A 26,599-nucleotide genomic window follows, 5' to 3' on the forward strand; every position below is an offset into this window, starting at 1 on the left:
GTGCTGGAAGGATAGCAATAGATCCTGGTACTCAGTAAAAATAAATTGTAAATTAAATAGATAAGTCCACAAGGTGGCATGCACCTCATATGACTTAACCCTTACTAATCTAGCACATTGTCTAAAGACAGGTATTTGCACCCACTTCCGGCCACACAGTTTCGGGAAAACTGCGGGCATGACGTCACCTCCCGTCCTCCCCCCGTTGTGCTCTGGGAACACTCGGCTCCCAGAGCACAGCGGGAGCCAATCAGCGGCGCAGCGCAACTCGCGCATGCGCCGTAGGGAACCGGGTAGTGAAGCCGGAGCGCTTCACTTCCTGGTTCCCTCACTGAGGATGGCGGGGGGAGCAGCAGAGTGACGAGCGATCGCTCGTCCTCTGCTGCGGACGGCGCTGGACTCCAGGACAGGTAAGTGTCCTAATATTTTTTTTCATGGCACATCCCCTTTAACTCTCCATCACCCACCAAAACCAGAAATATCCAGTCTGGGTGGACAGACCTGACTAGCAACCTGTAAAGGAAATGAATATACTGAGAATATAAATGGTTAAAATTGCATCTTTAATACAAATCAATGAAAGAATAGGTTGAAGTCACAGGTTCCCTTTGAGGCACATCTGGAGGAACACGGTGTGGTCTTCTCGGAGATATCTTGGTTGCAGGGTGAATTACAGACGGGGGTTGGCCTTGAACTCATACAGCTGTAAAAGCCGATCGGCTTCCCGCACCCCGGTCATGTAGGCACCATGGGTAGTTGTGTAGAAGTTTGGGTGCGTGGCTTCTCCTGCAAAGAGTACCTGTAGAGGCTGCATGAAGGGATACAAAAAGAGCAGTCAGGCGCAAGCTTTGTGAAAGCCTAAAGCCCTGTACACACGACCGGTATAAAGTCCACTGGGAATCCCGACGGGAAAACCGAGAACCTGCTCGGTAAAGTTTCTCCATGTACACACAGCCGGGTTTCCCGTCGGGAAAGCTGCGGGGAAAGCTTTGGCCGTGAATCCCGTCCGTGTGTATGCTCCCTCGCAGTGTTTCCCCATAGAAAAACTGCCGGGTTTAAAATGGGCGGGAAAATAGAGAGCAGGTTGTCTAATTTCCCGCCTGTCGGAAAACTGCAAGGAAGCATTTTCCTGGCCAAAAGCTCTCCTGGTAGTTTTCCTGGCAGGAAAACCGGTCGTGTGTACGAGGCTTAACATTGGCCCAGACTAAAAATAGGAGGTGGACCTGTCTGACACAATGATTTTTTATTTTTTTTACCAGTTGCACACAATTTGCACTGACAATATTAAAGGGTCACTAAAAGAATTTTTTTTTTTTGCTGAAATGACTGTTTACAGGGTATAGAGACATAAAAGTTAACTGATTCCTTTTAAAAATGATTAAAAATAGATTAAATTCAATCATATAATGTGCCTCTAGTTTCACTTTCGGTTTTAAAGGAACATACATGATGTTCCGGGTGAGAGGTGAGTCGGGAAGACTCACAGAACAAAAACAAACAAATCCAGGGCAGTGTTTTGTTTTTAAAATGAATCTGATTGGTTCTGAGGAGTTTTAGACACGAGGACCCATATTCTCTCTAAAAATCCGCGGGCTGCGCTTAAGGCACTTACAGTCCGCTGTCCCAACTTACAGGAGCAAGTGTTGTATTCCCCAAACACTTGCTTGTTGGGACGGCGGAGTGTAAATGCCCCGGCGTAGCCACACGTATCTCCAAGGGGGCGGCTTGTATTCAAATTAAGCGCGCCCCCGATTCTAATGAACTGCGCATGCGCCGGGCTTCAAAAAGCCCAGTGCGCATGCTCCAGTTCTCGGCGGAAAACGTCAATGACGCCGACGTGTGCGTCATTGACGTAAAGTCGTATTCAAGAACGACTTACGGAAACAACGTACCCGACGAAAAAACACGACGCGGACCCGACGCCATCCGTAACATGGCCTACGTGGGACTTGCGGAAACTTACTCCTCATATAGCAGGAGTAAGTTTCCGCTTACGCAAACGACGTTAGCGACGGTTACGAACTCGTTCGGGAATCGGCGTAGAAGGATCATTTGCATACGCAAATGAGTCCTTCACGTAAATGCCATCTAGCGGCGGCCGGCGTCATTACATTTAAGATCCGCCAGTGTAAGTGACTTACAGATGGCGGATCTTAAGTGTATCTATGCGAAAATGATTCTAAGAATCAGTCGCATAGATACACGGGCCAAAAAAGGGAGTTACGATGGAGTATCCTGAGATACTCCATCGTAACTTCTATGAGAATATGGCCCACAGTAATGACAGCTTAGACCTACAGTGAAAAGCTCCCAGTACGATGGTTATAAGGAAACAGGCAACCAGGAAGTGTGGAGATCACAGCAGAATTACAGCTACTTCAAAGCAAAAACGATCAATGAGGACATGAAACCAGTACTGCAGTAAGGTAAAGGAAGCTATTTAGCTAAAAAAAAAAAATCCTTTAGTGACCCTTTAACGCTTATTCACATCTAGTGCATTAGGCTGCGTTGATCTGTATTGATTAACACAAGCAAGTGAAAAACACAGAAAATATTATTGCTATTCATGTGGCTAGCTCACACCAAAACATTGCGTTGGCGTGTGATGAGAATTTTTTTTTTCATATTGCATCAATGCATTGCAACACACTGGGGGGTTGATTACGAAAGGCAAATCCATTTTGCACTACAAGTGCAAAGTGCACTTGAAATTGCATGTCCCTCTCGCTGTAGATCCGAGAGGGACATGCAAAGAAAATAAAAAACAGCATTTTAGCTTGCACATGATTGGATGAAAAAATCAGCAGAGCTTCCTCTCATTTCAGATCTACCCCTCTACAGCGACTGCACTTCCAAGTGCACTTTGCACTCCTAGGCCCGGATTCAGAAAGGAGTTACGTCGGCGTATCTCCAGATACGCCGTCGTAACTCTGAGTGTGAGGCGTCGCATCTCTGCGGCTGATTCATAGAATCAGATACGCCTCACTGTTGCCTAGATACGAGCGGCGTAAGTCTGCTACGCCGTCGCATCTTGGAGTGCATATTTATGCTGGCCGCTAGGGGCGCTTCCGTCGCGTAGAATATGCAAATGAGCTAGATACGCCGATTCAGAAACGTACGTGCGTTTGGCGCATTGATTTACGTTGTTTACGTAAGGCTTTTTCCGGCGTAAAGTTACCCCTGCTATATGAGGCGTAGCCAATGTTAAGTATGGACGTCGGGACAGCGTAAAATTTTGCGTTGTTTACGTAAGTCGTACGCGAATAGGGCTGTGCGTAAGTTACGTTCACGTCTAAAGCATTGACTATTTGCGGCGTAATTTGGAGCATGCGCACTGGGATACTTTCACGGACGGCACATGCGCCGTTCGTTAGGAGCGTCAATTACGTGGGGTCACAATTAATTTGCATACAACACGCCCCCTACCAGCCTATTTTGAATTAGGCGGGCTTACGCCGGCCCATATACGCTACGCCGCCGTAACTTCGGGCGCAAGTTCTTTCTGAATACGGGACTTGCCTCTCAAAGTTACGGCGGTGTAGCGTATATGACATACTCTACGCCCGCCTAAAGTTAGGCATTTGTTTCTAAATCCCGGCCCTAGTTTGCACTTGTAGTGCAAAGTGGATTTGCCTTTCTTAAATACCCCCCCCCCCCCCCCCGCTTCGCACAAAATTAGATGGAAGTTTGAAAAAAGAAGCAAAAAATAAAAAAGCAAAAGCTGCAATATGTTTTACCAAATGCTGTGTAGCATACAACAGTATGCGTTCGCGCGCACAAGTGTTATAACTTATAACGCTATCCTGATCCTGTCAATACGCTTCCTTTTCCAGGGTGGTTACATGGCTACAAACAGGGGGCCCCACCCCACCCGGTAAGAGTTTTTATCTCCCCCGGTGTATACCCCAAGGAGAGGTTCATCCCATGTTCCCTTTTGGTGGTTGTGGAAATTTAGAACATCTTCCTTAAACTAATATCATCTTTTAATTGGATTCACCGATTATCATATATGGACACTGCCTCTAAATGTCACTGTATTTTTTAGAGATTATATTTGAATAACCACTAGACATGTGCACAGCAAAAATTTTCGTTTATTTCTGTTTCGTTTCTGTTCGTGATTCGTAACGAGTCGTAATTTCGTAAGACGTTAGTTATCGTATTCGTACTCTTTAGTATTTTCGTAACACTCTTTTTTCCGTTTCCGTTTTTTTCTGTTAGTTTATATTTCGTTGAATCGAGATTCGTATTTTCGTTATATTTTGTATTCTGCCGCGTTCGTATTTTTAAAATGATTTTATTCGTTCCTTCGTTTTTACGTTAATTTAATTTTCGTTGTTTTGTTATTCGTATTTACATTATATTTTCCATCATGCCGCGTTCGTATTTTCGTAAAGAAATATATTTTCGTTGCTTTATGATCATTCGTATTTTCATGTCTAATTTCCTTTGATTGTAAAAACGTACTTTTGTAGATTTTATTGCATTCGTAATTCTGTTAGAATACATTTTACGTTTATTCGACACACTACTCGTCGTAATTTTGTAATTCGTACTTTACTGTGATTGACTTGACTGTCTTAGTTAGCACACACACCCTGTCTAGAATCAAGTCTGACGTAGAAGAAAACTAAAATATGTCAGATATTACAAATACAAATCTGTCAGATATTACAAATACAAATCTAGAAATTAGATGCACTGCAGTCTAACACAGAAAAAGACACAATGAGCCAGGAGGTAATGAGAAAGAAGCTCATTGGGGGAAGGAACAAACCTCCTCAGAGGAAAGGGACAGCGCTCAGTGGCTATTGGTCAATGTCCAGAAATATTTCAGTACTAACGAAAGGTAATTTACATTATTTTGTATTTTTGTTGTTTTCATTTCAGTTTTCCGAAGATTCGTAATTTATTTTTCGTTAGTTTTGATTTTCGTTTTTTAGTCTTTGTTCAGCATTTCGTTTTCTTTTCGGTCTTCGAATATTATTAAGTTTGCATTTTCGTTCATTTTGTTTTTCGTAATTATTATTTTTTTTGGGTTCGGTATTTTCGTTGTTTCTATGTTTTCGTTTCTTTCATCTTTCGTATCTTCGTTGTTTTTCATATTCGTTATTTTGAAAATATCGTTATTCGTTATCAATTGCGCTAAACCATTCGTTCATTCGTATGTTAACGAATCAACTAAAATAACGAAAATTGACGGAAAACGTATTCGTAACTTAAAAAATTGCACATGCCTAATAACCACTTTGTTCACTTCCCTTAATCAATATATGTATTACACTATATTGGACTTATGGTATTTTAGGATTTAAACTCTCCTCTTATTAGCGCGACTAGTCCTTTTTATTTATCTTGTTTTACATGAATGTATTGCATGTAATTCCTTATACACACGACCGGTTTTCACAACGAGGAAACTGACATTTTTTATATTGGTCGTGAAAACCGGCTGTGTGTATGCTCCCTAGCAGTTTTCTTGACGAAAAAACTGCCCGGAAAAAAAAATTAAAACCACCTCTCTTTTTTCTCGTTGTGTTTCCCGTTCCTCTTTTTCTCGTCGCGAAAAACGGTCGTGTGTATGCTTTTCCGAGGGGAAAAAAAACATGCATGCTCAGAATCAACTATGCAGCCCAAAAGCAGCCCAAAGGGTCGCGCCATTTGAAAGGAACTTCCCCTTTATAGTCCCGTCGTACGTGTTGTACAACACTGCTCTTTGGTCGGACGTTTTTATTTGCATGAACGTGTGTATGCAAGTCAGGCTGGAGAGTAATCACGTCGGGAAAAGCTTTGTTTTTTTTTTCTGCTGAGAAAAATGGTCGTGTGTACGAGGCATTAGTGTCGCTGCTCTTTTTTCACTGGAATATTTAGTTTTTTTCAGGTTTATAATATTAGCGCGGTATATTCACCCCTTGATTGCTTATTTGTCCTGTTGACTGCTGTCGCCAGGACCTAAGGTGAAATCCCAAATTTAGAGCGGACACCAGGGGCCAGATTCACGTAGGAGGGCATAACTTTGTGCGGGCGTAGTGTATCCTATTAACGCCACGCCTCCGCAACTTAGACAGGCAAGTGCAGTATTCACAAAGCACTTGCTCCGTAAGTTGCGTCGGCGTAGCGTAAATGGGCCGGCGTAAGCCCGCCTAATTCAAAGTAGGATGGTAGGGGGCGTGTTGTATGCAAATGTATCGTGACCCCGCGTAAATGACGCGCCTAACGAACGGTGAATGCGCGCGCATGCTCAGTATCACGTTGAATTTACGCCTTAAGATACGCCGGCTCAATGCCTGTGACGTTAACGTAACCTACGCACAGCCCCATTCACGTACGACTTACGTAAACGACGTAAAAATATACACTTGTTCCGACGTCCAAACCTTGCATTACCTGTGCCTCATATAGCAGAGGTAACTTTACACCGGACGTAAGCCTTACGTAAACGGCGTAGCGGGCGCAAGTACGTTCGTGAATCGGCGTATCTAGCTAATTTACATCTTTGATGCATAAATCTATGGAAGCGCCCCTAGCGGCCAGTGTAAATATGCACCCCAAGATACAACGGCGTAGGAGACTTACAACAGAGAGGCGTATCTGATTCTATGAATCAGGCGCACAGATACGACGGCACAGATTCGGACTTACGACGGCGTACGTGGAGATACGCCGTCGTAAGTCCTTTGAGAATCTGGCCCCAGAACTGGAATAGAGTAGAAATCTTCTAATGCAGACACTTGTTCCTGTCTAAGAGGGGACTTTGGAGAGATTTCAAATTGTAAAAGCACTAAGCGGAGTGGTGAAAATAACCCTGGCCAATACCTACCCGCAGCCCCTTTTTGTGGTAGGTGGATGGAAGCGGCTCTGCCAGTGCTGTCTGCTCCTTCACGGCATCCACTCCAATGGGCACATTGGTATAGGAGCCCCGGACATAAGGATTACTGTGCCAGGTGGACCTCAGCACCCCCTGCAGCTCTGGCACTGGCCAGCCAGTAAATTTCTTCAATAACCTAAAAGTGAGAAAAGTGGGGGGAGAGAGAGAGAGAGAGAGAGAGAGAGAGAGAGCAGATCACAGACATTAAATACTTCTGGGAAACAGTTTCCATGAATACAAAGAGAGCATTAATGATTCAGTTAGTGCTAAAATGGAAACTCTTGTGAATCACTTACTGCAGTTAAATGAGAGGGTGGGGGGGGAGAAGATACTATAATGGGGGCTATATATAGTCCAATCGCTGGTGATTCCCTAGATCAGCATTCCCAAGATAACAGCTAAAAAAAAAACAATATTGCCACAAACAGGAGGAAACAATGGACGTGTGACACAACTTGCGGCTTATAATAGCTCTGCAGCTAAGTGGCGCGGAGACAGGCGAAATAGAACGCAATGGATGTTGGATGCATTTCCGATACATCCCACGCAATACTAGAGGACAGGCAGTTCTCTGCCAGAGCTGCCCAAGAATGCATTAAAGCGGAACTAAAGTCTGCACTAAATGTAAGATAATTTCCAGCATCCCGCTGTCCTATGACATCTAATGCATAAAGCTGCCAATTCCTTACCCAACAGAGCTCTAGGGTGCCTTCAGTCTCCAGCACCCATGCAAAGCCAATCTGGGTGGCAGGGGCAAATCTGTCAAAGGGGAATCAGTTTTAAGGTAGAGCTACTGATTGGCGGGATGTGTCTGAATTTAAAGGATAAGTTCACCTTTTTGAACATGTTACATATTCCACCCTAAAAACACAAGGGCCAGATCCAGAGAGAGAGTATGCCGGCGTATCTACTGATACGCCGGCGTACTTTCAAATTTCCCGCGTCGTATCTTTAGTTTGAATCCTCAAACCAAGATACGACGGCATCTGGGTTAGATCCGACAGGCGTACGCCTTCGGATCGTAGATGCAATACTTAGACGTCCGCTGGGTGGAGTTCGCGTCGTTTTCCGCCTCGGGTATGCTAATTAGCTTTTTCCGACGATCCACGAACGTACGTGCGGCCGTCGCATTCTCTTACGTCGTCTCTAGTCGGCTTTTTCCGGCGTATAGTTAAAGCTGCTATTTTGCGGCGTATAGATAGACTTGCCATGTTAAGTATGGCCGTCGTTCACGCATCGAAATTGGAATTATTTTTTTTTGCGTAAGTCGTCCACGAGTAGGGATGGACGCAATTCACGTCTAAGTTAAAAAAAATGACGTCGTTGCGACGTCATTTCGCGCAATGCTCGACGGAAAATTTCTAAACGGAGCATACGCAGTTCATTCAGCGCGGGGACGCGCTTCATTTAAATAAATCATGCCCCCTTCCCGCCGAGAGATAGACTACGCCGCCGTAACTTACGGTGTGAATTCTTTGTGGATTCAAAGAATTCAAAAGTAAGTTACAGCGGTGTAGCGTATCTATGATACGCTGCGCCTATCTAAATGTATGTGGATCTGCCCCACATGTTCCCAATGTAGCCACCGCTGCCTGATACACCCCCTGTCACTTTTTTAAATCAGCGCGGCCATGCGGGGCTCTGCCCCCACACGGCTGTGTCATTCGTTCACACACTACAAGCCCCGATATCCTTTTGCAGATGTTGGCTTATAGTCCTCCGTTTCAAATATTTTATTGAATTTTATAATTATACACAAAATTCCATTAACAGAGCATGTATAGTAATGTAATAGAAATAGATATTCCATTAACAGAACATGTACAATAGTAGAATAGAAAAAGGCGTAATCATACAGGAAAGTAACGCTTATAAATGAAAATAGATAACCTAGCGGATTGTAGGATAAGATTATGTAACATGAAATGTCATAATCATAGCTTCATGGCAGCTATTTGATGACAGGCTTATGCCGCGTACAGACGGTCGTTTTTTGTGATGAAAAAAAACAACTTCATTTTCAAAAACGACGTTGCCTACACACCATCGTTTTTTCAAAATGCTCTAGCAAAGCGCGGTTACGTTTTCCATTGAAGCTAGCTTCATAACTTGCTTCTGAGCATGCGCGGGTTCAAAAACGTCGTTTTAAACGTTGTTTTGCCCACACACTATCATTTTAATTGACACAAAAAACGACGTTTTGAAAAACGGCACAAAAAATTCAAGCATGTTCGAATTTTTTTTTGTCGTTTTTCAGAAGACATAAAACAACATTTTCCCCCACACACAGTCATTTTAAATGACGTTTTCAAAAACTACGTTTTTTTTCATCACAAAAAACGACCGTCTGTACGCGGCATTATAGTTCTCAATGAACTACCACGGCTTTGTGGAGCACCATGGTAGTTCATTGACACTGACAGATCTGCAGGAGACCTGCATGGCATCAGTGGTCTGCTGATCGCTCATGCAATGCTTTAAAGGCTCAAAAAATAAATAAATAAATGCACATTTTTGTTACCTGAAAAAAAAATGTGCATTTATTATTTTTTATTAAAAAGTGAACGTATCCTTTAAAGCACACCTCAGCCTCAACCAATGACATTAAAGCAATTTTAAGGATTTTTTTAAAAATAAAAAACCTCTCTATACTTACCTGCTCTGTGCAATGGAATCTCCTCTTCTCTGGTCCCTCGCAGACGCTTCTGGCTCCTCCTCCCTATCCCGGGGCTTTTTGCAGGAACTCAACCAGGCCCCCCCAACCCTGCTGAACAGCATAGAATAGGTGTGGCCAAGTTGCATCAACAGTGGGAGGATACTAAAGGGGCAATAAATACCAGAAGTGTGTTATGTACGGGTTCAGGACTGGTTAATGTACAGATTGCAGAGCTCAGGGGTGCAATTTGTACAGAGTGCAGGATTTAGGGGTGTGTGTGCAGGGTTCCAGCTGAAAAAAAAGTCCTGGGTGCGAAGGGCCACATGCAATTGCCTGGCGGCCGCATTTGCTCCACAGGCCTGAGGTTTGACATGTGCTGTAGCGTAGAGTATTAAAAGTCTGTAAGTCTGTGCTCTATTTTTGAGATTTAGCTTTACTTACTGTTCCAGAAACAGAACAGGACATCAGAGGAAATTTTTATTCGGTGATGAAAAGTCACTTTCTGTCTTAGTGACAGGGCTCATCAGGACAAACAGAGAGGTTGAAGGGACACAGACTGCAATAATAAAAAAAAATGCTTGCCTATCCAATCCCAATCATACACTTTAAAGCAGGGGTCTCCAAACTGCGGCCCGAGGGCCAGATGTGGCCCTTTGCTAGCCTTTATGCGGCCCTTGGGGCACTATTCCTTCCACTGACAACAACAAGGGGGCACTATTTCTTCTACTGATATCAATGATGGGATACTATTCCTCCTACTGATAGGGGCCCTCCTACTGACCACCAACCCTGAGGCCATATTTATTCTCACCGGTGCTGGGCCCGGGACATTTTCTGCCCTCGCTGGACATAATCCGGCCCTCCTAAAGTCTAAAGGACAATAAACTGGCCCTTTGTTTGAAAAGTTTGGAGACCCCTGCTTTAAAGTATAACAAGCCTGAATACAACTTGTTCATTTCCTGTAATTGGCCAGCAATCCCACCAGAAGTAATGTGTGAAGCCTTCTTAATGTGGTTGTATTGGATTTTATAACACTAAGATAAAAGGTTGAGGCTGAGGACTGGAAGGGTGTAGAGCAGGGGTCTCCAAACTTCATAAACAAGAGCCAGTTTATTGTCCTTTGGACTTTAGGGGGGCTGGACTGTGACCAGTGGTAGTCGAAAACGCCCCAGCATTAGTGGGAGCAACAATGCACCTGTGGAGGAATAGTACCCCATCGCCGATGTTACTTGAAGGAATAGCACCCCATCATTGGTGACTGTGGGAGGAACAATGTCCCATTACTGGTATCAGTACCCCTTCATTGATGTCAAAGGAGAAATGATATCCCATTGTTGGAGTCAATGGAAGTAGGAGGAATTTTATGCCACTGTTGGTGTCAGTGGAAGGAATAGTGCATCACTGTTGGTGTCAGTAGGAGAAATAGGGCCAGATTCACAAAGAGATACGACGGTGTATCTCCTGATACACCATCGTATCTCTGACTTACATTGGTCTTATCTATGCGCCTGATTCCTAGAATCAGTTACGCATAGATATTGCTAAGATCCGACAGGTGTAATTGTGTTACACCGTCGGATCTTATTTGTAATTTAAAAATGGCGCGGGGGGCGTTCCTGCTGATTTACGTTGAATAATATGTAAATCAGCGAGATACGCGAATTCACGAACGTAAGCGAACCCAACGCAGTGTTGTTACGACATTTCCGTAGCGGCTTTCCCGTCGTATACTTACCCCTGCTTCTATGAGGCGCAGCCAATGTTAAGTATAGCCGTCGTTCCCGCGTCGATTTTGAATTTTTTTACGTCGTTTGCGTAAATCGTTCTGTAATACAGATGGACGTCGTTTACGTAAGCGTCGAAACCACTGACGTCTTAGTGGCGTCAGTGGGAGCAATGCACGCTGGGAAAATTCACGGACTGCGCATGCTCATTTAAAGCGGCGCGGGGACGCGCCTGATTTAAATAGTACACTCCCCCTAGCCGCGGAATTTGAATTCCGCCAGGGGATTTGCGATACGCCGCCGCAAGTTTGGAGGTAAGTGTTTTGTGTATTACCCACTTGCCTCTCAAACTTGCGGCAGGGTATCTTAAATCAGATAGATCACGCGGATCTAAAGATCCGCTGATCTACCTGAATCTGGCCCATAGTGTCTTGTATCAGTGGAAGGAATCGTGCCTCATTGTTGGTGTCAGTGGGAGAAATAGTGTCTTGTATCAGTGGAAGGAATGGTGCCCCAAGGGCTGGATAAAGGCAAGCAAAGGGCTGCATCTGACCCGCAGGCTGCTGCTTTGAGACCACTGGTGTAGAGTCTACTCACCTGGTACATACATCCCCCACCTCCTTTTCAGGTAAGGTCTCCATGTGCTCCGCAGCCAGTCCAGTGATCCAGCCGCACAGTGTGCTCCTGTGCATAGGGACACGGTCAAACCCCACAATCTTTTCGTACCACTGTGATCGCCAGGAATGTTTTTGAAGTGATTCGGAATATCCCTCGGAGCTTTCAGGACCCTGCCTCCAAACAAACTGTATTCCTGCACAATCTTCTGGCCAAAAAGGTTCAGAGAACTCTAGGAAAATCTTGGCTACTGTGCCAAATCCCATACGCTCAATGGCTTCCAGTTTGCCTTTTGGTAAAGATGGGTCAAAAAAGGTGGATGCCCTTTCCTTCAAGCAGCCGAGGGACACTGTGACAATCACATGATCTGCTGGAAACTCCTCACCATCTTCACAAAGAACCTTGACAGGATACTTAGCTGTTCTGGCAGCTGGTGATGGAGATCCTTCCCATTGGATGCATCGAACTGGTTTATGGCAGCGTAGGCTATTAGGTGGTAATTGGCCTATTAAAAGATCCAGCAAGGCTTGGTAGCCTTTGCTGCTCAAAGAGTTGAAAAAAGGTCCTTCTAATGCAGTGTAGAAGCCAAGCTGGCTTAAAGAGAATTCATACATGGAGTTACAAGCCTCATCAATACATTCGGCTCTCTTACACCATTCATAAACTCCATCTGAGCTCTCGGCTCTGGAAACACTTGATAAGGCATATTCATGATCTAGATACTTCCCAACCGACCACGACTCACATTCAGGTTTATAGTCCTGCTGCATAATCTTGGACATCAGGTCACCAAAAAAACAAGTGACTTTCTCAACCTGGGGTGATGGCAGCAGCTTTCCTTCTTCTGTGAAAAAGTAATCCTGAGGGGTAACCGATGTTGGCTGGCAGGTCACCATGTTGAAGCCATCATCTGCCAGCAACCGATTCTCCTTGGCTATTTGATAAAGTGGATTTTCCTTCTGACCGTGGATCCACGTGGCCCCTAGTTCCAGTGCTGCTGTCCCGAAAGGTTTATGGGTCAAAACTCTCCCGCCTGCGCGGTCTAAAGCTTCTAGAACAACCAGGTTTTTTATGCCATGCTTCACCAAGGTGCTGGCAGCACCGAGTCCTGCAAAGCCAGCACCAACTATAACCACTCGGGGGGAGTGGTTTCCATGACTTTCTGAGTCCATGAAAGTAAGAGACTCCAGGGGGCCTAGAAATAAGTAAAATGACACATGTGTTATATCACAACATGTTTAAAATTCTGTTATTGATTTTCAATCAAATCGGTATGACTATTCCAATTGAAGGATACCTGGTGAAGCTATGTCAAAAGTTGTCACTGCTTTTAAAAATAATAATTCCCGGGTCGACATGCTGTTTCAAGGACTTTGAGACTTGAGTCACGGATTCAGACACATAGCTGGATTCAGGATGGCGAGCGCATAGTTGCGGCGGCGTAGCGTATGGCATTTACACTACGCCGCCGTAAGTTAGCGAGGAAAGTACATGACTCACAAAGTACTTGCCTGCTAAGTTACGGCGGCGTAGCGTAAATCGGGCGGTTGTAAGGGCGCCTAATTCAAATTCGGCTAAGGGGGCGTGTTTTATGTTAATGGGGGTTGACCTGACGTGATTGACGTATTTTACGAACGGCGCACGCCGTCAGTGTACATATCCCAGTGTGCATTGCTGCAAAGTACGCCGCACGGTCCTATTGGTTTCGACGTGGACGTAAATTACGTAAATCCCTATTCACGGACGACTTCCGCAAACAACGTAAAATTTTCGAATTTCGACGCGGGAACGGCGGCCATACTTAACATTACTATTCCAGCTATTGGATGGAATAACTTTAGGCCTGATAATGTATTACGTAAACGGCGTATCCGTACTGCGTCGGCCGGGCGTACGTTTGTGAATAGGCATATCTAGTGATTTACATATTCTACGCCGACCGCAATGGAAGCGCCACCTAGTGGTCAGCCTAAAAATTACACTTTAGGATACGACGGTGTAAGACACTTACGCCGCTCGTATCTGAGCCTAATTTAAGCGTATCTGGTTACCAGAATACAATTAAATTAGCGCCGGCGCAAATTCAGACTTAGGCTGGCGTATCTACTGATACGCCAGCCTAAGTCTTTCTGAATCCACCTAACAGTATGCAGATTAGTTCTGACTTTGCTAATTTGTAAGCTTGTTTCAAGTTAATGTCTTCAAATATTGAAGCCAGAGACAGCCAAGCAACTCGCTTTCTAGGGCCAGCAATGGCACCCACCATTCTTTAAAGCTAAACTCTGGGCAACACTTTTTCCCCATGCAGTGGAGCTGTGCCCGCTCTGCCTGGGTTAACTACTCGTTTTGTAGGGGAGACCAGAAAGCTGTATACTCACCCGATCTTCCGTTCCGGCGGCAAATAGCTCTCCATGATCCAGCAGTGGCCTGTTCCTGACGTCTGCACATCCAGAGCAGATCTATGGGTGTGATGACGTCAGGAACAGCCTACCGCACAAGACTGGGGCGGGGGCAGGAGCCACAGGGACCGGACTTGTGCAGGGAGGATCAGAAGTTAAGCAAGTATATCTCCGCTCTCCAAACTATGGCCCTCCAGTTGTTCAGGAACTACAGTTCCCATCATGCCTAGTCATGTCTGTGAATGTCAGAGTTTTACAATGCCTCATGGGACGTATAGTTCCACAACTGCTGGAGGGCCATAGTTTGGAGATACATGACTTTTTAAAGTCAGCAGCCACAAATACTGCAGCTGCTGACTTTAAAAATATGGACACTTACCTGTCCAGGGCGCCCGCGATGTCGGCACCCAAAGCCAATCTGTCCCTCGGCTCTCAGGTGCAATCTTTGGCCAGGGAATCAGGAAGTGAAGCCTTGCGACTTCACTTCCTGGGTCCCTACTTGTATTCTGGGACCTGTGTGTCTTCCAGAGGACAGCGGGGGGGGGGGGGGGGGGGGGGGAGACGCCCGACATGGCGTAGATATCCGTGGAAATCTATACCCAGAAGTGGGAGCAAATACCTGTATTAGACAGGTATCTGCTACTCCCTCCCCCCTTAAGGTGCCAAATGTGACACCGGAGGGGGGGAGGATTCTGAAAAGCAGAAGTTCCATTTTTGGGTGGAACTCCGCTTTAACCTGCGCAGTGCAAGCACAGCCCCACTGCATGGGGGGGGGGGGGGCAGTTTTAAGAATAGATTTCCTTTAAACCTTTTGTGAACACTGATCATTAATGCTAAGGTGTCCAGGCAAATATAGCAATCAGTCAGTCATGGCTGTTTACAAACAAAGCCATGTGATCACCATGTCATAGCTGACATAATGCACAGTTCACAAAGATTTAACACAGGAATAAAGATCTTTATTTTAGCCACATGCAATGCAATTTGCAAATCTTACTGAACTCAGCTAGAAAAACTATATATTTTTTTAAATAATGATTTTCATGGAGTGTTAGCTTTGTGAATAGAGCCTATAGTGATGACATGATCAGGATCCATGCTGGCCGATTCCTGATTTTTGGCAGTGTGTGCTGCTAATTTAAAAATGGATCATAGATTAAAGGGTTGTAAAGGTACAATTTTTTTTCCTAAATAGCTTCCTTCACTTTAGTGCAGTCCTCCTTCACTTACCTCATCCTTCCATTTTGCTTTTAAATGTCCTTATTTCTTCTGAGAAATCCTCACTTCCTGTTCTCCTGTCTGTAACTCCACACTGTAAAGCAAGGCTTTCTCCCTGGTGTGGAAAGTCGTGCTCGCCCCCTCCCTTGGAGTACGGGAGAGTCAGGACGCTCTCTATGTTGCAGATAGATGGCGTCCTGACTCTTCTGTAGTCCGGGGGGGGGGGGGGCGAGCACAACACTCCACACCAGGGAGAAAGCCTTGCATTACGGTGTGTAGTTACAGACAGAAGAACAGGAAGTGAGGATTTCTCAGAAGAAATAAGTACATTTGGGGGTTGTGCACAAAAGAACATTAACCTACATATTGCAGAAAATGTGTTAAGGCAGCATATCTTTTCTAAAAAGTGTTTTTGGGGTAACAGGGGATACTACTGTATAGATCTGGGGGTAGTCAGAACTTGTTAATATAAATCCAAGGCATAGCAAGAGTGGCTATAGAGCAGGTAAAGAATGTGGTGCAATAGAAATAAGAATGATGGTTAATTGGGAAGCAAGGACCAGCAAGGACCAGCGCGTTTAAAGGTACAGATGGACCAGTAGGACAGCTCCCAGTATGAAACTCATGGGATTGCCGAATGGACAACTGCTGACAGAGAACACCAGAATGTCAGCACTTGAAAAAAAAAATTCCATTAGTTTTACCAAAACCATATAATATGAGGTCAGACCTAAAAACTTTCAATTTGTATGCAATCAGGCAGGCCATTGCACTACATAGTTAGAGGTAAATCTATAGGAAATTGAAGAAAAGTGTATAATGTATTGCCAGGTTAACACAGACAAATGCACCAGCACTAAGGAGGAAGAAGTTTCCAAATAGTCAAAAAGTAGGAGATTCTTTCATATGTGACAGATGCCTATATCCTCCCTTCCTTATTCACCGAGCTAAGAAGTCAGGTAAATCTCAGTCATTTACGGCTTCATTAACTTTTGAGCAGCTAAGTTTTGAAGCTTAAAGGAGTTGTAAAGGATTTTTTTTTACAGGGTATAGAGACATAATAGTTAACTGATTCCTTTTAAAAATGATTAAAAATAGATAAAAATCAATCATATAATGTACCTGCAGTTTCTAGTTTCGTTTTTGCATGTTGTTTCCTGATTCTGTGATGTACAGAGCCACAGAGCCAATACAGGGCAGTGATGGTTTGGAAAATGAAACCGATTGGTGTTGAGGGGTTTTAGACACACAGTAATCACACCTCCTTGATTAGTGACCACAGAGAGAAAGCTCCCAGTACTGTGGTGATCAGGAAACAGACAACCAGGAAGTGTGGAGATCAGAGAAGAATTACAGCAACTTGAAAGCAAAAACGAACAATGAGGACATGAAAACAGCACTGCATTAAGGGAAAAGGAAGCTATTAAGATAAAAAAAAAATCCTTTACAAACCCTTTAACATCTTGGTGGAGATAAGCCCGGACTGCCTTTCATTGGACTCTAATGCCTCATACACACGACCGGTTTTCCCGTTGGAAAAATTGCGATGAGAGCTTTTGGCCGGGAATTCCAACCGTGTGTATGCTTCATTGCAGTTTTTCCGACGGGAAAACTGACGGGAAAAAATCCTAGCGGGAAACCGTTCGTCTGTATGCTTTTCCAAAGGGAAAAAAAACACACGCATGCTTAGAATAAAGTATCAGATGGGAGCACTCGTTCAGGTAAAAATAGCGTTTGTAATGGAGATAGCACATTTGTCACGCTGTAACAGACTGAAAAGTACGAGGCTGAACAGCGTGAATTGTCTCTCACCAAACTTTTAGGCCCCGTACACACGATAGAATCCATCCGCAGATAAATCCCAGCAAATGGGTTTCTGCAGATAGATCCTATGGTGTGTACACGCCAGCGGATCTGTTTCCGCGGAGAAATCTCCTCTGGGATGGATTCCAGCAGATCGGATATTTGTTGTGCTGCACAACATATCCATCTGCTGGAATCCATTCCAACGGATGGATCCGCTCGTCTGTACAGACTTACCGGATCCATTCGTCCAAAGGGATTCCCCGCACGCGTCGTAATGATTTGACGCATGCGTGGAATTCCTTATATGACAGCGTCGCGCCCGTCGCCGCGTCATAATCGCGGCGACGGCGCGACACGTCATCGGCAGAGGATTTCCGCGCGGATTTCAATGCGATGGTGTGTACACTCCATCCCATCGAAATCAGCGGAAATCTTTGAGAGGATTTATCCGTGGAAACGGTCCGCTGGACCGTATCTGCGGATAAATCCTCTCGTGTGTATGGGGCCTTACTCTCACTAGGATCAGCAAAAGTAGTCCAAAGGGTGGCGCCGTTGGAATTGAACTTCCCCTTTATAGTGCCGTCATACGTGTTGTATGTCACCGCGCTTTGGACGGGCAGAATTTGACCGTGTGTACGCAAGACAAGCTTGGCCGGAAATTCCATGGGGAAAACCATTGTTTTTTTATCCAACGGGAAAACCAGTCGTGTGTCAAAGTCAAATTTTTTCACTGATCCTGTCATATTTTCCTGCATTTCAATAAATCTTTAGAGGAGAAGTTCACCTTTGAAAAAAATGTATAAATGCACATCTTTCTGCAGGTAAAAAAAATGGGCATTTAAAAATTGCACCCTCGATCAGCAGATGACTGGTGCAATGCAGGGCTCTAGCACACTGTCAGTGTAAGCAGTCTGCTTGTACCTCTTAGGCCTCGTACACACGACCGAACATGTCTGCTGAAACTGTTCCGCAGACCAGTTTCAGCGAACATGTTCGGTCGTCTGTACGTCTGACCGGATAATTTTCCGGCGGATCGGACAGGTATCCAGCGGACAAATGTTTCTTAGCATGCTAAGAAACATGTCCGCTGGAAGCCTGTCCGTCGGACATGTTCTGTCGTCTGTACGACTTACCGGACATGTCCGCTCGGCCGAAAGCCCTCGCATGCGTCAAAGTGATTGACCTTCCAGGGTCGCGCACGTCGCCGCGTCATCGTCGCGGCCACGTCACCGCGTATCATGTCCGCGGGGATTTTGGTTGATGGTGTGTACGACCATCAGACCAAAATCCGGCAGCGGACATGTCCGATGAAAACGGTCCGGCGGACCGTTTTCATCGGACAGTCCGTCCGTGTGTACGAGGCCTTACGGGCAGGTGTTTCATCAGATTGAGAATGCTCCATAGAGAGCAATGGATGGTCCAATCGGGTCCACCTAAAAGAATGACAGGTGGACCCGATCGGTGTGTCCATGTGACTGCGGCCTTACACCCTAAATATGGGTATAACATGTTATGAAAGGTGAACTTAGCCTTTAAATAACTCTGTCTTATCATTTTCAGTTATTTATTAATAGAGGAAGTGGAAAGGTGAAAGCCCAACTCTAGGAAAAATAACAGCCCCACTGCAAGGGTTAAATGCTCATTTGGCCTATGGGATGGTAAAAGTAGTTTTACTTACCTGAGCCTCGGCTCCCCTGGCAGATGGTGCCATCGAGGCTCCAGCAGTGGACTGTCCTACGGCATCCTCATGTCCAATTCATAGCTAAGGTTCCTGCACTGGACTTGATGGCATCAGAGACATCCAACCACTGGAGTACCGAAGAGGCCCCGAGATGGGTCTAGATGTGTGGAGGAGCCTGCAGGAGGGACTGGGGCTTTGTGCCCTCAATCATTTTCTCTGTCTAAAAAGTAGTGAAAGAGAAGGAGTCTAAACAGAGCCTGGATTTTAATACCCCCCCTCCCCCTCCAGGGCTATTAATAATAATAAAAAAGGTGAAGGGCTCATTTACACAGCTTCTTTGACTTGAGTGGCCAGTCAACTCGACATCCTGCATTAAATTTGCCGCAAGTGAACAGCCCCCTCCAGCTGTAGTTTACACTTGAGGTGGGCAGTTGGCAGACAAAAAAAAAAAACGGAGCACAGCTGCCTGTTTTTACCACCCCATCAGCCACCAAGGTGAATGAGGCCCTTACTCTCAGATCGCTCTCAGCAGAGAGTCCTCGTTACGCACGTACAGATGTTGTCTCTCCTACGGAATAATGTGTTCTCTGCACCGCCGCTCACTGAAATTTCCTGCTGGATAATAAATCGGAGCCGCCGCTTGCTCACTGCAGGCTTGGACGGCGGAATCCAAGATCTGTACATCCGCACGCTGTCACTACAGCCACAATCCCAGCAGCATATCCGCTCTCAGCCTTCTTTTCTGCTCACTGACTGTAAATCCGCACTGCAAGCAAAATCAAAGCACAAGTAGTGCAGACCCGAGGCCACAGCAAATAAAACTTTTCATGTGCTCACATCTGCATAAAAATGTAAAGCGTCGCATTTATATGTTATGCAAATATGAAGTATAAAGATCATGTTTGCAGCTGAAAATGTAAAATATCATGGCTGCATCACCGTTTAGTTACAGTTGTGCTCAGAAGTTTACATACCCTGGCAGAATTTATGATTTCTTGGCCATTTTTCAGAGAATATGAATGATAACACAAAAACTTTTCTTTCCCTCATGGTTAGTGTTTGGCTGAAGCCATTTATTATCAATCAACTGTGTTTACTCTTTTTAAATCAGAATGACAAAAAGAAACTACCCAAATGACCCTGATCAAAAGTTTACATACCCCAGTTCTTAATACCCATGTATTGCCCCCTTTAACATCAATGACAGCTTGAAGTCCTTTGTGGTATTTGTGGATGAGGCTCTTTATCTTCTCAGATGGTAAAGCTTTCCATTCCTCTTGGCAAAAAATCCTCCAGTTCCTGTAAATTCTTGGGCTGTCTCGCATGAATGGCACGTTTTGAGATCTCCCCAGAGGGGCTCAATGATATTGAGGTCAGGAGACTGAGATGGCCACTCCAGAACCTTCACTTTATTCTGCTGTAGCCAATGACAGGAGGACTTGGCCTTGTGTTCTGGATGATTGTCATGTTGGAATGTCCAAGTACGTCCCATGCGCAGCTTCCTGGCCGATGAATGCAAATGTTCCTCCAGTATTTTTTGATAACATACTGCATTCATTTTGCCATTCATTTTGACCAAATTTATTGTGTCTTTGTAGCTCACACATTCCAAAACATCAGTGATCCACCTCCGTGTTTCACAGTAGGAATGGTGTGCCTTTCATCATAGGCCTTGTTGGCTCCTCCAAATGTAGTGCTTATAGTTATGGCCAAAAAGCTCAATCTTGGTCTCATCACTCCAAATGACTTTGTGGCAGAAGGTTTGAGGCTTGTCTCTGTGCTGTTTGGCGTATTGTAAGTGGGATACTTTGTGGCATTTGTGTAGTAATGGAAAAAACATATATAGTTGTGCTAAATTCTATTGCACCCTTAAGAGGTAGTAATATGTGCACTTCCGCTAAGAAGTATCACATCTAGATTCAGAAAGAATTTACGTTGGCGTATCTATTGATACGCCGCGTAAATTCAAAGCTGCGCCGGTGTATCTTCTTTCTGTATTCAGAAAGCAAGATACGCCGAAATTAGGCTAAGATCCGACTGGCGTAAGTCTCTTATGCCGTCGTATCTTAGTTGCATATTTACGCTGGCCGCTAGGTGGCGCTTCCGTCGATTTACGCGAGGAATATGCTAATTAGGTAGATACGCCGATTCAGAAACGTACGTACGCCCGGCGCATTTTTTTACGTCGTTTACGTTAGGCTTTTTCCGGCGTAAAGTTACCCCTGCTATATGAGGCGTATCCTATGTTAAGTATGGACGTCGTTCCCGCGTCGAATTTTGAAAATTTTACGTCGTTTGCGTAAGTTGTTCGCGAATAGGGCTGTACGTAAGTTACGTTCACGTCTAAAGCATTGACGATTTGCAGCGTAATTTCGAGCATGCGCACTGGGTTTCTTTCACGAACGGCGCATGCGCCGTTCGTAAAAAACATCAAATACGTGGGGTCACACTACATTTTAATAAAACACACCCACATCATCCACATTTGAATTAAGCTGGCTTACGCCGGACCACATATGCTACGCCGCCGTAACTTAGGGCAAGTTCTTTATGAATATGGAACTTGCGCCGTAAGTTACGGCGGCGTACCGTATCTGAGATACGTTTTGCCCGCAGAAAATTACGCCGGGCTATCTGAATCTAGACCCCAGTGTCAAAATAATATAAGTTGTACAGTTTATCATGAATAACCAATGAAAAATTGGTGAATAAATAAATTCATAAATCACAAGTATAAAAACAGAACATAAACATAAATCACACAGTAAAAAAATGTATAAATATCAACTCTAAATGACCATATATGGTAAAAGTCCAAAGCAATAAAAAAAGTCCATAAGTGACTTCAGTGAAAGAAAACACCCATGTGATAAAAACCCTTGGCATATACAGATTATTCTCCCATGAGAGGTCACTCTATTTACCCTTGTGTGTTGGGGTTTGTGGAGTCTGACACTTGGGAGTGCCTCCTCTGATTGTTATCTAATGCATTTGCAATAAGATGTGCAATGGGGGCCGATCCGTATTCATATTAATTGTTTTAACCCAATTTTTTAGCCATTGATTTTTATCACTTATGTTTATATATTGTCTCCCCGGCATCTCCTGGCTGCATCGGCTATATGATGCGGCTTTTTGATACAGGGTTAGAAGGACCTCCTCCGGGGAAGGGGCGTTTGCATGTCTGGTTCTGATTTGTTTTTCTCCTGGCTTTGTTTGGTGACGCTCGAAGCTGGAGAGGAGATGGGATTGGTCCGGACAGTGCTCCCAAACGAGGCTTGACAGCCTCGGGAAAGAGCGCGTGTGCGCTCACTCTCCGGAACGAGGCTTGGTTGTAATTGTTTTTCCTATATGAGGGGATGCCCTGAGACGACAAGACCTATTACGAAACGCGTAAAGGGCGGAACGAGCGGCGTGCTGACGTCATCACCCTCATCTACTCGATCTCCATACAGACGGGTTTGCCCGTTTGCGTCCGGCCGGCGCAACAGGCTTAAGGCTGGTCTTTTTCGATGTAAATGTGAGTTTTTTACCGTTTACTATTTTATCAAATAAACATCATTGGTTTTACACTATGAGAGGCATTTGTTTCCTTGCATGATATACCATACCAACGTGCATGAAAGCCGTGGAGTCTACCTGATGGTCTACCATACTGCGGATACAGTTGCTGTCATTTGCTCGCTGGGTACTATATACACGCTGGTTCAGGTCCACAGGACCATTGGCTCTGGTAAGCAGTTTACCTATCACACGGTGGCGGATTTCACTTTTGGCTCTAGACTCTGTCAAGAGAGCCCAGCTGTTTGGATTATCACATGGGTGTTTTCTTTCACTGAAGTCACTTATGGACTTTTTTTATTGCTTTGGACTTTTACCATATATGGTCATTTAGAGTTGATATTTATTCATTTTTTCACTGTGTGATTTACGTTTATGTTCTGTTTTTACACTTGTGATTTATGAATTTATTTATTCACCAATTTTTCATCGGTTATTCATGATAAACTGTACTATTTATATTATTTTGACACTGTGGGCCAGATTCACGTAGAATTGCGACGGCGTAACGTATCCTAGATACGTTACACCGCCGCAATTTTTCATCGCAAGTGCCTGATTCACCAAGCACTTGCGATGAAAACTACGCCGGCGGCCTCCGGCGCAAGGCGGGCCAATTTAAATGGGCGTTTGCCATTTAAATTAGGCATGCTCCCGCGCCGGACCTACTGCGCATGCTCCGTTTCTTAACTCCCGCCGTGCTTTGCGCGCCGTGACGTCATTTTTTTGAACTGCGACGCGCGTAGCGTACTTCCGTATTCCCGGACGGCTTACGCAAACGATGTTAAACTTTTTAAATTTCGACGCGGGAACGACGGCCATACTTTAGACAGCAATACGCTTGCTGACTAAAGTTAGGGCACCAAAAAAAACGACTAACTTTGCGACGGGAAACTAGACTAGCGGCGACGTAGCGAACGCGAAAATCCGTTGTGGATCCGCCGTAACTCTTAGTTTGCATACCCGACGCTGGTTTACGACGCGAACTCCCCCCAGCGGCGGCCGCGGTACTGCATCCTAAGATCCGACAGTGTAAAACAATTACACCTGTCGGATCTTAGGGATATCTATGCGTAACTGATTCTGAGGTCGCATAGATAGAAACAGAGATACGACGGCGTATCAGGAGAAACGCCGTCGTATCTCATTTGTGAATCTGGCCCTGTATGTGCAAAATGTAATACTTCTTAGCGGAAGTGCCCATATTACTACCTCTTAAGGGTGGAATAGGATTTAGCGCAACTATATATGTTTTTTCCATTTTGTTCACTGTTATGTTTGCAGGTTAGTTGCTGCTTTACAACAAGAGCTTTAGGCTACACTTATTTAATCAGCTTTGTTTCCTAGCGCAGTTGTTTCTTTCGATTTCTAATTTGTGTAGTAATGTCTTTTTTCTGGCGACTCGACCATGCAGCCCATCTTTCTTCAAGTGCCTCCTTATTGTGCATCTTGAAATGTTTTCAGAGAATCCTGTATTTCACCTGAAGTTATTTGTGGGTTTTTCTTTGCATCCCAAACATTTTTCCCGGCAGTTGTGGCTATAATTTTAGTTGGTCTACCTGACCATGGTTTGGTTTCAACAGAACCCCTCATTTTCCACTTCTTGATTAGAGGTTGAACACTGCTAAATGGCATTCTCAATTCCTTGGATATCTTTTTATATCCCTTTCCTGCTTTATACAGTTCAACTACCTTTTCCTGCAGATCCTTGGACAATTATTTTGCTTTCCCCATGACTCAGAATCCAGAAACATCAGTGCAGCACTGGATGAAAGATGCATAGGTCTGTCAGTCCAGAAACTCATTGACCTTTTATACACACACTAATTACAAGAAAACAGATCACAGGTGAGGATGGTTACCTTTAATATAAGGTGACCAGATTTTTAAAATTAAATCCGGGGACGTATGGGCCAGATTCACAGCAGAGATACGACGGAGTATCTCAGATACACCGTCGTATCTCAGATACACCGTCGTATCTCTCAGAGTATCTATGCGACTGATTCATAGAATCAGTTACGCATAGATAGCCCTTAGATCCGACAGGTGTAATTGTTTTACACTGTCGGATCTTAGGATGCAATACCGCGGCCGCCGCTGGGGGGAGTTCGCGTCGTAAACCAGCGTCGGGTATGCAAATTAGTAGTTACGGCGATCCACAACGGTTTTTAGCGTTCGCTACATCGCTGCTAGTCTAGTTTCCCGTCGCAAAGTTAGTCGTCGTTTTAGGTGCCCTAACTTTACACAGCACACGTATGTGCTGTATAAAGTATGGCCGTCGTTCCCGCGTCAAAATTTAAAAATGTTTCCTTCTTGCGTAAGACGTCCGGGAATACGGAAGTACGCTACGCACGTCGCCGTTCGAAAAAATTACGTCACTTCGCCCAAAGCACGGCGGGAAATTCAAGAGGGAGCATGCGCAGTAGGTCTGGCGCGGGAGCGCGCCTAATTTAAATGGCACATGCCCCTTTGAATTACGCAGGCTTACGCCGGAGGCCGCCGGCGTAGGTTTTCATTGCAAGTGCTTTGAGAATCAGGCACTTGCGATGAAAACTTGCGGCGGTGTAACGTATCTACGATACGTTACGCCGCCGCGATTCTACGTGAATCTGACCCTATTTTTTTTTCTTAGTAGTAATGGCGGAAATCAGCGACTCTGTCCATCGCCATCGCCGCCTGCCTCACAGCCTGTCAAGTCTTGCTCTCCAGGCCCCGGCTCATACCGAGTGGGGAGCGGAGGAAAATCAATACACCATGGAAGGCAAGGAGATAAGCAGGCAGGCGTCAGGCCGGAACTTAAGCCAAGGCAGAAGAACGTGTGAGCGGAGCTGAATGGACATGCACCCGAAACTGAACAAATAATCCCTCTGCTCCGACCAGCACATGATCATCATGGAAAAAATACACCCCCTAAGCAAGTAGGAGCGCAAGAGCGGGGGGGGGGGGGGTGTAATTCTGTTTTTTTTTCATTCTACACTGACTGTCTTTGAAATTGCCTGAGCCCCTGTTCAAATCCAAAACCGGGGACAGACTTGGTCCGGGGACAGTGTCTTCAATCCGGGGACTGTCCCCGGAAACCGGGGATTTCTGGTCACCCTACTTTAATAGCCATGCAAACCCCTCTGTGTCAACTTGTGTGCATGTTATTAGGCCAAAATCACCAGGGTATGTAAACTTTTGATCAGGGCCATTTGGGTAGTTTCTGTTGCCATTATGATTTAAAAAAGAGTAAACACAGCTGATTGATAATAAATGGCTTCAGCCAAACACTAACCATGAGTGAAAGAAATGATTTTGTGTTATCATTCATATTCTCTGAAAAATGGACAAGAAATCATAAATTCTGCCAGGGTATGTAAACTTATGAGCACAACTGTATATATACAGTATATAGCACCCCGTCACTCCTGTGCACACCCTATTGCAAACATGTGGCATAGGGCATTTGTATGTGTTCAAAAAGATTTACAAATCCACTCACCACAGCCACCCAAGTGCCAGGAGATCTGGAGGTATATGTGTGTCTGTTGCTGGATTTAAGACGGACGTCGAGGTCCACAAGGCACACAGCTCAGCACAGAATGCCGCACTGCAAATCAGAGCTGTACACTACAATGTTATCTCTCTGGACTTTATTCACTTACCTTTGCCCTGTTCATGGAGAGCACGAGGGTCCATATATCCCGTGTTTCCATAACAGAAAGGAGAACTATCCATAGTCATCCCTCTATAACATCTTCCTGTGTTATCTGCAGACTTTTGATCCCTGTTATAGGACAATAAACAGAAAGGCTTAGTACACCTAAAACACATACACAGCACAAATGTCAAATATTATTATATTCACAAATAGCACTGATGTTATATATATATATATTGTGATAAGCAAGTGTTGTAATTACCCCGAGGCCGGGCTCATGCTGTTGTGCAGCTTTAACACACACATGTTATGCTACACATTAACATACCTTCATTCAAGGTACCGTATTTTCCGGCGTATAAGACGACCCCCTATTTTTCCAGGAAAAATGTTGGTTTTGGGATATACTCGCCATATAAGACTACCCC

General features: G+C 44.8%; 1 protein-coding gene across 5 annotated transcripts in view; it reads right to left on the reverse strand.

The window, feature by feature from the left end:
• Nucleotides 1–542: 542 nt before the first annotated feature.
• LOC120944159 (peroxisomal N(1)-acetyl-spermine/spermidine oxidase-like) overlaps nucleotides 543–26,599 on the reverse strand; it is a 41,915-nt gene continuing 15,858 nt past the window's right edge. For 2 of the 5 annotated variants that reach the window (XM_040358081.1, XM_040358080.1), the window contains exons 2-5: nucleotides 26,176–26,297; nucleotides 11,846–13,058; nucleotides 6,821–7,004; nucleotides 543–808 (exon numbers count right to left, since the gene is read on the reverse strand). In XM_040358081.1, coding sequence (XP_040214015.1) covers nucleotides 671–808; nucleotides 6,821–7,004; nucleotides 11,846–13,058; nucleotides 26,176–26,254 — 1,614 coding nt within the window. In that variant the 5' untranslated portion in view covers nucleotides 26,255–26,297 and the 3' untranslated portion in view covers nucleotides 543–670. Of the gene's footprint in view, nucleotides 809–6,820; nucleotides 7,005–11,845; nucleotides 13,059–19,479; nucleotides 19,734–26,012; nucleotides 26,107–26,175; nucleotides 26,298–26,599 lie in introns of those variants that run through there. The other 3 variants (XM_040358082.1, XM_040358083.1, XM_040358084.1) reach the window with 3 other exon arrangements.

The sequence above is a fragment of the Rana temporaria genome, chromosome 6, assembly GCF_905171775.1.
Source record: "Rana temporaria chromosome 6, aRanTem1.1, whole genome shotgun sequence".
Lineage (NCBI taxonomy): Eukaryota > Metazoa > Chordata > Amphibia > Anura > Ranidae > Rana > Rana temporaria.